At 54.1% G+C, this 11,967-nt stretch overlaps 1 protein-coding gene across 5 annotated transcripts; it reads right to left on the reverse strand.

The window, feature by feature from the left end:
• Positions 1-1,508: 1,508 nt before the first annotated feature.
• Positions 1,509-11,563, reverse strand: ADGRF3 (adhesion G protein-coupled receptor F3). Of its 5 annotated transcripts, none has more exons than XM_045979964.1 (14): positions 11,432-11,563; positions 10,393-10,450; positions 9,827-9,967; positions 9,189-9,362; positions 8,443-8,661; positions 7,706-7,915; positions 7,051-7,194; positions 6,680-6,876; positions 6,111-6,290; positions 3,836-5,218; positions 3,324-3,365; positions 3,173-3,235; positions 2,653-2,708; positions 1,509-1,794 (listed from the first exon to the last, which is right to left on the reverse strand). In XM_045979964.1, exons 1-14 carry the CDS (start codon positions 11,513-11,515, stop codon positions 1,791-1,793), a joined length of 2,955 nt encoding a protein of 984 aa, XP_045835920.1. In that variant the 5' UTR covers positions 11,516-11,563; the 3' UTR covers positions 1,509-1,790. The 5 variants fall into 5 exon arrangements, with proteins under 5 accessions (XP_045835920.1, XP_045835919.1, XP_045835916.1 ...); XM_045979963.1 differs by having other exon boundaries at positions 10,390-10,450; XM_045979960.1 differs by lacking the exon at positions 11,432-11,563 and adding an exon at positions 10,754-10,871 and having other exon boundaries at positions 10,390-10,450.
• Positions 11,564-11,967: the final 404 nt, after the last annotated feature.

The following is an 11,967-nucleotide window of genomic DNA, read 5'->3' on the forward strand; positions in this document are numbered from 1 at the left end:
ATTTGTTTTACCAAGTGCCTCTTTTTTGAGGATATAAACACCTAGAATGCACATCTTTTATGCATTTGTCAACTCACATGTCTACTTCTTTCTTTTTTTTTTTTCTTTGATTTTATTTTATTTGGGAGAGAAAGAGTTCACACTTGGGTTGGGGGGGGGGGGCGGCGGCAGAGGGAGAGGGAGAGAATCTCCAGCAGACTCCACACTGAGCGCAAAGCCCAGTGCAGGGCTCCATCTCATTCCCCTGAGATCATGACCTGACCCGAAACCAAGAGTTGGACGCTCAACAGATTGAGCCAGCCAGGGAATCCTCTGCTTACTCCTTTAAGTCATCTTTTTAGAAATGGAATTCCTGCTAAGCCTCACTTTCTTATATTTACCTGCCTAACCTTCTTTTCAGTCCCTTTTTATGTGAGAGTCAAGTGAACAAAGGTTTCCTGTCATTTCATTGATCAGTTCTAAAGTGTGTTTTCAGCCGCAGAGCATGAACTACGTGCCATCATTTGAGAAAAGCGTAAGACATAGATTTCTACAGAAGCACACTCAGAGTCTATGCTGCTTTTAAAATGAATGTGTATTAGTTGAAATATTCAAAAATAATCTTATAATTTAAAAAATTAAGACTGTAAATATTAATGAAGTGCAAGGGCGATTGAGACAGGGCTCTGTTGCCAGGGAAACCAGCAGGCAGAGCTCTAGCTGTTCCAGTGGCTGCCTGCCTCCCGCCTCCCTTGGGGGCTGGGGCGGTCTGAGGCTTAGAAATGTTGCAATCGCCCTGCTGAGTTGGTATCTTCTCTTGGGGAACAACAAAAAAAAAGACTGAATTCATTTGGAAAAATATTTGCACTGGTTTATATACATTGAAAATATTCACACAGATCCATGTTTGTACGAAAACTGTTTTCAACTGCATATCCATTTGCATTTCAACAGAAAATATTCCCATTGCATTTTATAAAAATAGCCATGAATTTTTTAATGAACAAAGACTCATTCATGAGAATTTTTTTTTCATTTCTCCAGTTGAAAAAATTTTCAGAACCCTGTCATCATCTTGTGGATTCCATGAGTTAATTCAGCTAGATGTCCTTGTGTCCTCTCAAGACTTCTCTTAAATATTTCTTTTCCATATCTAGTTTTATCCTGAGCCCATCAATTTTAATATAATTTTAAAAAAGATTTTATTTATTATTTTAGAGAGCGAGAGCACTGGGGATCCCACAACACCAAGGCCATGACCTGAGCAGAAAACCAAGAATCAACCAACTGAACCACCCAGGCACACTGAGCCTGTCACTTTTTTTTTTTTTTTTAAGATTTTATTTATTTATTTGACAGACAGAGATCACAAGTAGGCAGAGAGGCAGGCAGAGAGAGGAAGTGAAGCAGTTTCCCTGCTGAGCAGAGAGCCCAATGTGGGGCTTGATGTGGGGCTCGATCCCATGACCCTGAGATCATGACCTGAGCTGAAGGCAGAGGCTTAACCCACTGAGCCACCCAGGATCAGTGTTTGTCATCTCGTCGCTTTAATCCTTGGTGGTCTGTGGTAACTTCCGCTGTACTTTAAAGTTGTTAATGCGTCCTTACAAAGGTGCTCAGATCGGTGACATGGTATATACATGCATACAGCTATGAAACTTACATTTATATCGATACTGTTGTGAAAGTTAAAGAAAGAGGGACCTATTAGCTTCACCTTTTCCTAAACTTTGAAAAGAAACCAAAATCTGTTCTTCACCTTTAATGTTTGGAAGATCAGAGTTCCTGCCATTAAGCCATCCTTTTTCTTCCTAGCTGTAAAGAAGAAATAATCAGAAAGGAAATTACTGAATAGTTAAAAATAAAACAATTTTTATCAAATTATCTGTAACATGAACTGCTGATTAGTCAAAAACTGATTGAGACTTGCAAAATTATTACTTGCCATCATTTTGAACTTTACTATCTGTCGACTGTGTTTACAGCAGAGGAAGGCTTATTATTAGGTAGCTTTGACTAGTTTTTCATGCTATTTTTGCTTGTATAGTTTAGGGGTGGGGATAGGTGACCTGCAAGAGAAAGGAACATGACTAGTGGAAACATTAGCTTGTCTTTGCCAACAGCTGAGCTCTGGGAGGGCAGAAAGGCTCAGAGCACTGGGCCAGGGCCCATCCTGGTGGATTCAGGCACATTCTCTCAGCTCCCGTGGAAGAGGGGCCGCATGGGCCCTGTGTGTGGTTCACGCACAGCTTCTGCCTTCCCTGTGAAAGGGCTCGCCTTGAAGCTCTGAGCTGGTGAAGGGGACCTTCCTTGCAAGGCTGCCCTGCCCTCTGGATACCAAGCCCATGGCAAGTCCTTCAAAGCAAAGGTTTTTCAGGATAATTAAATATTTGACAGTGTGAAAAGGAATTTTCAGAGTGAACTGAATCAAAGGTTGTTGGTAGTAAAAGTGCCTCCGGCTTTCTGAGAACGCACTAGAAGATGCTAGGCCATCTGCTGCGGCCTCCACCTTCCCCATCCCATCCAGAAATGTCTATGCTGGGAAAGTCTGTTTTCCAATCCTTGGGCCGGGACAGTGACATGAAGAGGAGCCTTCTGAGCCAGGACGCTCCTTGCTACCCTCGGCTTTACTCCGTGCGGCTCATACTGCTCTCAGGAGGGCTTGCTTCTCACCTGATATCTTCACTTCTTCCTTTGCTGTGTTCTGGGATGTAGGTTTCATATGTAGCCTAGGAAGGGGCAGAAAGGCCCAATTAAAGGGTGATTATTATTATCATCATCATCAACTCTCCTTTGATGGGGTTGTACCCGTCTTCACGGTCTCACCCGCCCTCCTGCCAGGCCCACAGTAATCCTAAGAACTTTGCTCTTGGCTACACCGACTCCCGGACTTACCCATCCCACCTATTCCCTTCATATAGTAACTGGGGGCAGACTTTCAGATGGAGAAACCGGGAGAAAGAGAATCCCCAGGAGTCCAGGTTGGAATCAGGAGCCCGGGAACCTGACTCTGACTGCTCTGATGTGGCTCCTTTCTCCATTGTTGGGGAGTTTGAACCCGATCCATCCTTATTCTAAAAGATAGTCCCAGCCTCCTCTCAGCTCCTAGCCGTGCCTCCTAGGAAGGCTGTGGAACAGCTGCTTGTAACTTGCTCTCAGTGGGAGAACTGAGGGTTTGAAGGCAGCAACTCACCAGGGAGATGGTGGACTTGGGAGGTTGGGTGCGGCAGAAGCGTTGGAGTAAGGCCTTTCGTATCTGCAGGTAAGGTAATGCCCCGGTGACGCCAGCCCAAGTCCTCGCCTGGGCACTGCAAGTCAGACGGGGGCTGGGTGGGCAGACTCACCTTCTTGTCCATGAGGCAACCAAACAGCAAGATGAAGACACCCTAAGAAGAGGGATACGTGGATAAGTTAGTCAAGGAGGAAGGAATCAACCCAAATCGGCTCTTTCCCTCTCCTCTTCCTTCAGCCTCTGTCTTCCTGTCTAATTCACGTCCCGAGGCTTCCCATCTAGAGTTTTCTGTACATTCACATCATGTGGTGCATAGAATTTTGTTTCAGATGCTTCTCTTACTGCTTTGGTGACAAAGGAGATATCAAAGTTTTGGGTGCTGACAATTTCCTGACCTCTCTGGCAAAACCAGGCACTGTTTTACGGATAAGAAAACCAAAGCTCACAGAGATTTGTCCAAAGTTCTCCAGCTAGCCAGGGGAGGAACTGGGATCCACACCTAAGTCTTCTCAAATTCCTGAGACCGTTTCTTCTGCTGTGCCATGGCACCTCCTTGAGAAGGGACTGGCAACGACTTCTACCGTCTTAAAGGGCAACAAGCACAGCCCCCACATAGCCACCCACCTGGGTGGTGTTGAGAATCGTGAAGATGTAGTGAGGAACTATGGAGACTTTCTCCAGCAGAGTGGCCAGGCCCAGCCCCCAGGTGAGGCCGAAGACGGGGGTGAGAATGAGCAGGGCTTTGGTCACCCCCAGAAGGGCATGACGCTTCTCCACCGGGGGTCCTTCTGACAGCGAAGGTCTCAGGAGCTTCAGCACAGCCATGGTTAGGACCAGCCCATTCACACCCACGATGGCCAGCACTGGCCCCACGAAGGTGTAGAGCGCCCCTCCTTTCCCATTTAGCCAGCATGCCCCCTCACCCAGGTACTGCCCCCGGGGTAGGTAGAGGCCCAGGGCAGCTCCTGCAAACCCTATTGGGCACAAATAGCCGAGGACCACCATCAGGGAGAGTACTCGGCACTTGGACAGCTGACGGAAGACGAAGAGCAGCTGGTGCGCCAGCATCAGGGCCTGAGCCAGCATCCAGAAGAAGGTGGCCAGGTAGAGGAAGTGACAGAGGAAGGCAGCAGCCAGGCAGAGCGGGCTTCGGGGCCCGGGAGGAAGCAGTGGGGCTCCCAGGAAGCAGGTGTCTGCAGCCAAAAGGCAGAGCACCATGTTGAGCAGGGCCATGTGGCGTAAGTAGGTGACTTTGTTCTGTACCACGACTCTCCACACCAGCCTGTACACGCCCAGGCACACGAGCAACGCCAGGATGGAGGCCCCCAAGCCCACCTGACTCAGCAGCTCCAGGGTGGGGTTTTCTGGAACAGTATTTTGGGACATGAGGATGGAGAAGGCTGTGAGGTGCCGGCAGATGCACTGAGTGGTGGGGCTGGCCTGGACCGTCTGCACCTGGCACCCTTCATCTGACCAGCCCCCCTTGCCCTGGAAGAGACCGTGGTCCCAGAAGACACAGCGGGGAGTGCTAGCTGTGTTCCCGAAGTCCATGATGACTTCTCCCTGGTTGAAGGCCTGGCCACCCGCCATGATGGAAACGGAGAGGACCAGCCCAGGAGTGGCATAGAGAGAGTCCCCCAGGCCTTGGCCATAATTTGAGGGCAGAAGACGGTCCAGTTTCCGCAGCAGCAGGCTAGTAACACTGACGTTAGTTCCGTTGTGGTCCAGCGGGGCCAGCGAGCGCCTGGGAACGCGTGCCTGCAATGGCGGCTGAGTGGAGAAGGAGGCGCTGTAGTCAGCAGGAAACGCAGGTCCAAGGAGCTGGGCCCGCAGCCCCACGTTGTGCAAGCTGAAGGAGAAGGGCTGGCCCTGTGGGCACAGGTGGCGCGCCAGGGTCTCCACAGCCAGCAGGAGAGCTGAGCCCGCCGAGGGCTTCTGGGCCTGGGCTGGGGCCCACAGAGAGTCGGCGTCCATGTCGAGGACCTTGTCTGTGGTTTTCAGGAGACCCTGTGACACCCAACAGAGAGATCCCAACAGAGAGCACAGCACCGGGCGAGGGGCACAGGGAACTCTAGGCCCCAAACCCACGTTGCCTAGTCCAGCAGAAGAGCCAAGGGTGGAGAGCAAGGGGGAGAGGAAGAGAGACCTGTGAAGGAAGAGCTTCTGCAGGGAAAGGATGGGGAGCTGTGTAGCTCACTGCTGGCGTGGCTTCAAGTATGTGGCCTCCTGATGGATTCCAGCCTCTCCACCTGACAGCCTTTCTCTCCTCTCCATCCCTTCGGTCACCCAGCCCCTAAGGGGCCCCTTCCCAATTCCTTGACCCCTCCAGGTCCATAAAGCTAAGAACGGTCCCCAGTGGTAGAGGGCACGGTATTCTAAAGTAGAAGGCCATGCATGTGGCATCTAACCCACATGGGATACACATTCCCAGAGAGGAAGTGTGTTGTGTCGTTGTCCCTGGTTATTCTTTAGGATGCCTCTTATTGGTCACCAACTGCGGCCCACAGTGAGAGCTGGGTTAGGTGAGTCTAGCCAAGCCCAGAGTGTTCTAGTATCTCCATGTAGGTATCGTGTGTGTGTGTTTCGGGGGTGTGGGGGGGCTTCCCATCATATGCACCCATCTGCCTCTGCATGAATGCCTCTGAACTCACGCCTTCACTCCCATTCCTGCCTTCTCCGACCTCCCATGTGTTCCCAGCATCAGACCTTCTCCACATTCCATGGCCTTGGAGACTGGTGTCCAAGAGGAGAGACGGACCAGGGGAGCAGATACTCAGACTCTAGAAAGCTCTGCTGTCTGACAGCCCATGGTGATGTCAGGGGGACAGAAGTGCCCAGAGGTAAAGAGCTTCAGGCCCCCACCTCCCAGCTGGCCCCCGCCATGGCTCAGAGAGCTTACCTGCAGGGCGCTGCGGGGAAGCTGTATTCTAGCATCCACCACCACCCGGGCCAGGGATGATATGGTGCCCAGCAGCGCCAACAAGTCAGAGGGAGAGCTCACCGCCGTCACCTGCTCCGACAGCTGTGCCAGGATCTGGGGCACCTCCACAGTAGGCTGGCCCTGGCCTGCCCACAGCAGCTGAGACAGACAAGACAGCAGGAATAGGGGAGGGGGGGTGGGCAAGTCCTCATGAGGGAGGGGCCGTTCCTCCCCCATCCCAGTCTTTCCTCCCCATCCCCGCACCAGTCCCAAGGGAACAGGAAACCAAGATTGCGTGAGCCACGTGGAAGGAACTGACAGACACTTGGTGGGGTTAAGATTGGAGAATAGCACATGCCCCACAATGAGAGCGCTGGACCCTCGCTGGCTCCTGCCTCACTCCCTGGCTCTGCTAGGCTCTAGTTCAGAGAAGGTGAAGGACCTTCAGGCTGGCCTCAGGGGGAAAGGCTTCTGAAGCGAGGTCCCGAGTGGGAAAGGGGTAGGGCGTGGAGGGTGAGGAGTGTGGGCAGCAGGGCCCGAAGCATTACCTGGGTTCTGTGATGCAAGGCCAGGAGCTCTGCGTCTGTGCAGCTGCTATAAACGGGTTCCCAAATCCCATCGGGCCCACAGGTCCGCGTCACCACACCGGTCCTGTTCGCCGGGCATGGGGCCTGTGCCACGTGGCCAGCCTTGGTGACATTCCAGGCAACAGCTGAGGAGTCCTCTGGGCAGGTGGTGTCTCCATCTGCACAATGATATCAGGGAGGCTCAGCAACCACCGTCCAGCCCCTGCCTTTCTGGGGCAGAAGCCTGTCCAGGCCCTGGAGACCCACTGTGGGGCTCAGGGCAGAGAAACGTCGAGGAGCACCCAGGACAAGCAGGTGAGAAGTCAGCCGGCTGGATCCCAAGCCCCGCGTACCCCGGATGACGGTGACAGAGATGGGGACCCTGAGAGGGGTCAGCCCTGGGCTCTGCAGCTCACAAGTGTATGTGGTGTCCGCCGCAGGGCAGCGCTGGACGGCCAGCACAAAGCACTGGGAGCCGGGCGCGCTGGCCGAGGAGGCTGCAGATGACATGAGAGAGGGAACAGTTACTGCGCCTGGAACAGACCTGGAACCAGCAGGCCCAGAGATGTCCTCTCAGTCTTTCTAGCAACTTCAGAAGCAGATGACACAGCGAGGGAGAGCTGAGTGGTACACGAGCAGGAAACTACGGAGGCAACGCTTGCATTTTGGTGAGGGACACCCGGGGTGGGGGTGGGGGGTCTCTAACTAACCCCAGGACATGAAGCCAGGTTCCTCATTTGTAGAACAGGGTCTATCATCAAATGAACTTCACAGAGTATATTGCAAGAGTTCATTAAGATTGTGTGAAAACATTTTGCAAACAGTTATCTACGTTCATGTGGTTATTGCTGGATTGATACAATTAGGATTGCTCATGGGGTAAAAACAGGGTTGGACTTGGACTCAGAACTCAGGTTGAACTGCAGGCTCTGCTTCCTGTGAACTGGAGAGCCAGCTGCCTAGAGACCAGCTGCCACCTGTCCTCGGACCCAGAGAGCCCCTCCGTACCTTTGCTGCCCTCTCCAGGACTCCAGGAAGCTGTGTAGGCCAGATGTGTGCTAGGGATGCAGCAGGTCAGCTGGAAGCCAGGGCAGGTGGCACAGGAAATGGAGAGCTGGTCTGGAAGCCGAGCCACATCTGTGGCCTGCAGCGGCACCTTCACCACCTGGGACAGCTCCCACCTGAATCCCTGAGCCTCAAAGCAGCACGTGTACTCACCTGCGGATACACACCTGCTGCTCCTCCCAGCTCCTGCGGGCCCCACCTGTGCCACAGAAGCGCTGCTGCTCCCGAAGCCACACCTGAGGTCTGCCTTCCCGGGGGGACCTCTCAAGCCCAGCAACACAAGTCCCTGCCCCTGAAAGGATTTCTAGGAGGAAGAGGCCTGGAGAAGAGGCTCCTTTTTTAATAGCCTGGAGCCATGAATTCCGAGGTGAACCCCTTTCCTGCTAGGTGATGTCTTTCCCGAGACACCTGCTGCCACTGCAACATCTTGACGCAGAACACACTGTCTGTTCACTGCCGAGATTGACCCCTACCTTCAGCATTCTCTTGTGATTGTGCGTATCAGCAGGCCCCTTCGCCTTTGTTTCCCCAGAAAGATGCAAAGGGAAAGGAAGGGGAGAGAAAAGCAGGAAGGAGAAGAGCGGGAGGAGGAGGAAGGCGAGGGGATCAGGGGGAGAGAAGGGTGAAGAGAAGGGGAAGACAGAGGAGAAGAGAGATGAGAGGAAGGGCAGGCTAGCTACCTGCCCATCTATGGGAGACGTTGAGGATGCTGAGGACAGCCTGGCCCGGGCTAGAGGTCAGGGACACATGTGTCCCTGGCTGCAGGAGGATGGCGGTGGGGCTCCCCGGGGGCCACAGGAACCAGTTCAGGTTTGTGGTCTCACGGCTCTTGACGAGGGTCAGACTCAGAGTGGTGCCCGGCGTCCGCACCCAGGAGTTCAGGCTCAGCCTTCCGGGGACTGCAGGGAGGCAGGAGGCAGGGGCCCCTTGGAGAAGGAACTGTGGTCCTCTGCGGTTAAGCTCTCACTCCTTCCCCACCTTCGGAAGCCCATTCCTCCTCTCTCCCTCCCCACCGCCCCCAGTACTATGTCACTTTGTTTTGTCGCTGGATGAGTGCGGCTGCTGCAGTCCAGTTGGAGAACTCTGTCTTAGGGAGCCAAACAGAGAAGCCTTGTGGCCCATGATTTTCCCTCCCCTAGGTAACCTGGGGCTGCTGAAGCCCCTTCCTGGCCCTCTAGGGTCAACAGCAGTCACTCTAGCCCTTTCTCTTCTTGTCCATATGTCTCAGGAGCCCTACTGTTCATTAGTCTCACTACTCAGGTCCCAAGCTCAGGGCTGTGACCCCCCCACCCCCACGCCAGGATAACTGGCAATTCTCCCGCCCGGCGGAGAAACCTGGGCTTGGGCCAGCTGGCAGAAAGACAGGGGTCAGAGAGGAGACAACACACTGGGACTCATTGGTTTCCAAGTTCCCAACCCTCCTTACCAGGTGGCAGCAACTGGCAGTACCCGACTTCAGTAGAGCCAAAGACCAGACAGCCGCAGGGCCTGTGGTTGGGGGTGGCCTGGCAGGGCGGGTGATGGGAGCAGACGCTGGTGTTCCACTGGTACCCAGACATGCACGCACAGTAGCTCTGCCCATCCCCGTGCACGTTACACTCTGCAGCAGAGGGTGGGGACGAGAAGTGGACGGGCCAGGTAGTCTGATGCCTGAGAGGCTCTAGGGCTGGCTGTCTGGAACCATCCCAAACTCACAAGGGCCTCAGCCATCAGGGATTGCCTCCTCAGGGTGAAAACAGCAGAGGTCCTCCTGCTGGGCAAAGTCATGGGGGGTGGGAGGGTGGGGGAGGGCCGGAGAAATCCGAGCCACCACTGTCTGCCTCTTAGGCCTCTGCCAAAGTTTAGAAGATGGGGACATGGAAGAGGAAGGGAAGGGTCTGTCTGGTGGGAAGGTGAGGAAGGAGCCGGCCCATGGAGACCCTCCAGGAAATGCGAGGGTCTGGCAACGGTCAAGGGGAGCTGGCTGCAGGAGACCTAGGAAGCCTGTGCCCCCTTCTTTCTGAGCCCCCATCCCCCACAAGTGGTGGACGGGCCACTGAGAGGGCTCCGTGGAATCCCCCCTACCTGTCGTGAGGCTGAGGCCAGTGAGCGTTCTTGGGAAAGAGGAAGCCGAGGCAAGGGGGCCAGTCAGGGTCCTGGAGATTGCCAGTGGCCAGGTCTGGTTTGACAAGTCCAGCTGCACATAGACCGAGGCCAGGACTGATTCTACAGGAGCAGAGGGGGGCAGCTGGAGAGAAGAGGCAGCAAGGCTATGGGCTGGTCCCCTTCTGCTTCCCATAAATGACTAGTCCCTGCCCGGACACCAGGCAGATCCCACCTCCCACAGCCCAGCTAGGAGCGGACAAGACTCGAGAGAGCTGTAACCCTTCACTAGCTACGGTGCATTCACACGCAGCTCCATGTTACCCTCCCCCAAACCCTCATTTATAGACGAGGCTCTCCAAGGCGAATGATTTTCTCAAGGCCTCACAGCTAGAGAACTGGCTTCTGGATCTGTGTGTCCACCGTGAGCAGCCGTGAATCCAGTGCTCTGGGGGCCATCTTCAGCCTCATCCCCTGCTCCCTGTCCTCTCCCCTTGCCCTCTCTCCCTCTCTCCTTCCTCCTCCTGTCCATTCCATCCACTCACCACCTTCTCCACTCCTTTGGTCCACTGGCTGCCCCGATTCCCCTCCAGCCTGACTCTGTGCCTGGAACAGAGCACAGAGGAGAGACCTCTGAGAGGAGGCTGACCCCAAGTTTCTTCCAGGGACACCTTCTTCCCTAGGGGACTCAGGCTAGCCTGAGTAATTTAGCATGTCTCCATCTCTTTGAAGCTCTTCTTTCGCCTGGGATCCAAGCGGGCACATCAGGAGAGGAAGGCAAGCTTCCGGTAGGAGGCGCAAGGGCTGCAGCCCCGAGGACTCCGCCGGGGCCGCAAATCCCACCTGAACCCAGAACCCGGCACACCCTAGAGAGTCAACATGCTTTGCTTAATTCCTTCCTGAATTTACCTGTCCCTGGGCCTCTGGGCTAATTGAAATGGCAGTGTCTGGAATGCCACTGGGGAGGTCTGGGCAGAGCCGGCTGGGGCCCCGCGGCTTGGGAAATTCTGTTCTCTCCATAGGAATTGCCACGAGGGTGAGCATAAGGCAGCATCTTCCCTTCGTCTCTCGTTCCTATAAATCATTTCCTCACTAACTCCTCCCTCTCTCAAAATTGTATATGAACATGCGTACTATCTAAAAACAGACACAGATATGGATATGGATAGAGATGCGGATGTCTTCCCGGGAGAAAACAGAGAGCCCAAAGTGCTATCTCGACTTTGCTGTCTTCAGAGTCTCCCCTGTCCTCTATGCCCATGGTTCCCAACTCCGGAAAATTCTTCTTTTCTTTCCATTTTTAAATCGTAAGCTTGACCGGGAGAGCCTTCCTCCAAAGTGCAGCTGGCATCACTAGGGTTCACAGTGACTCGAAGAAGCAAAAGCTCTCCCACTCGCTAGAAAACAAGACTGACCTCTCAGAGGTTTTTATAAGAAACGGGCCTCTCTTTTTCTACGTTACTTCCTCTCCCGTCAGTCCTTGCTCCTCTACCTGTCCCTTCATCCACACCGGTTGCCTCTCACGCTGACAGGCCCCTGTGTCAGCTCTGGAGACCTTCCCTGGGTCCTCGCCCCAGTCTTACTCACGGGTTGGGATACTTGCGCAACTGGAGACCCCACCGGGGGCAGAGTCACGGCCAGGAGTAGCACGGGGAGAGCTGCACAGACCATGGCTCAGGGAGGCAGTCCTCAAGAGTCCTGCGGTTGCTGCATGATGCAAATTCCCTCAGAGAAGGGCTGGCAAGGCTCAGCAGCTGGGATGGGAGGGGAGAGGGGACCGGAGCCAGCTGAATTTACAGAGGAAGTGCGATAGTCTGTGACTGAGTCACATGGGCCTCCAGCTCCCCGTGGGGCCACCTGGAACCCATGGGCCCCGGTGAGAATGGTCTGCACAGCTTCCCCCTGGGGTCTGAACCAAGAACTCCATGTACAGGAGAGGGCTTGAGGTCACAACGAGCAATGTGCCAGTAAGCCAGGGACCTGGGAAATATGGATCATGGATCCCAGAGCCAATGCAGAAAAGACAAACAGTAGGGCTGATTTCTGGCCTAAAATAATTTCTGGACTCTTAAATTTAACCAAGAACCTGGAAAAATGCTGGGAGAAATAGTTTTGAAGTGAGG

Source organism: Meles meles, chromosome 15 (assembly GCF_922984935.1).
Source record: "Meles meles chromosome 15, mMelMel3.1 paternal haplotype, whole genome shotgun sequence".
NCBI classification, from domain to species: Eukaryota; Metazoa; Chordata; class Mammalia; order Carnivora; family Mustelidae; genus Meles; species Meles meles.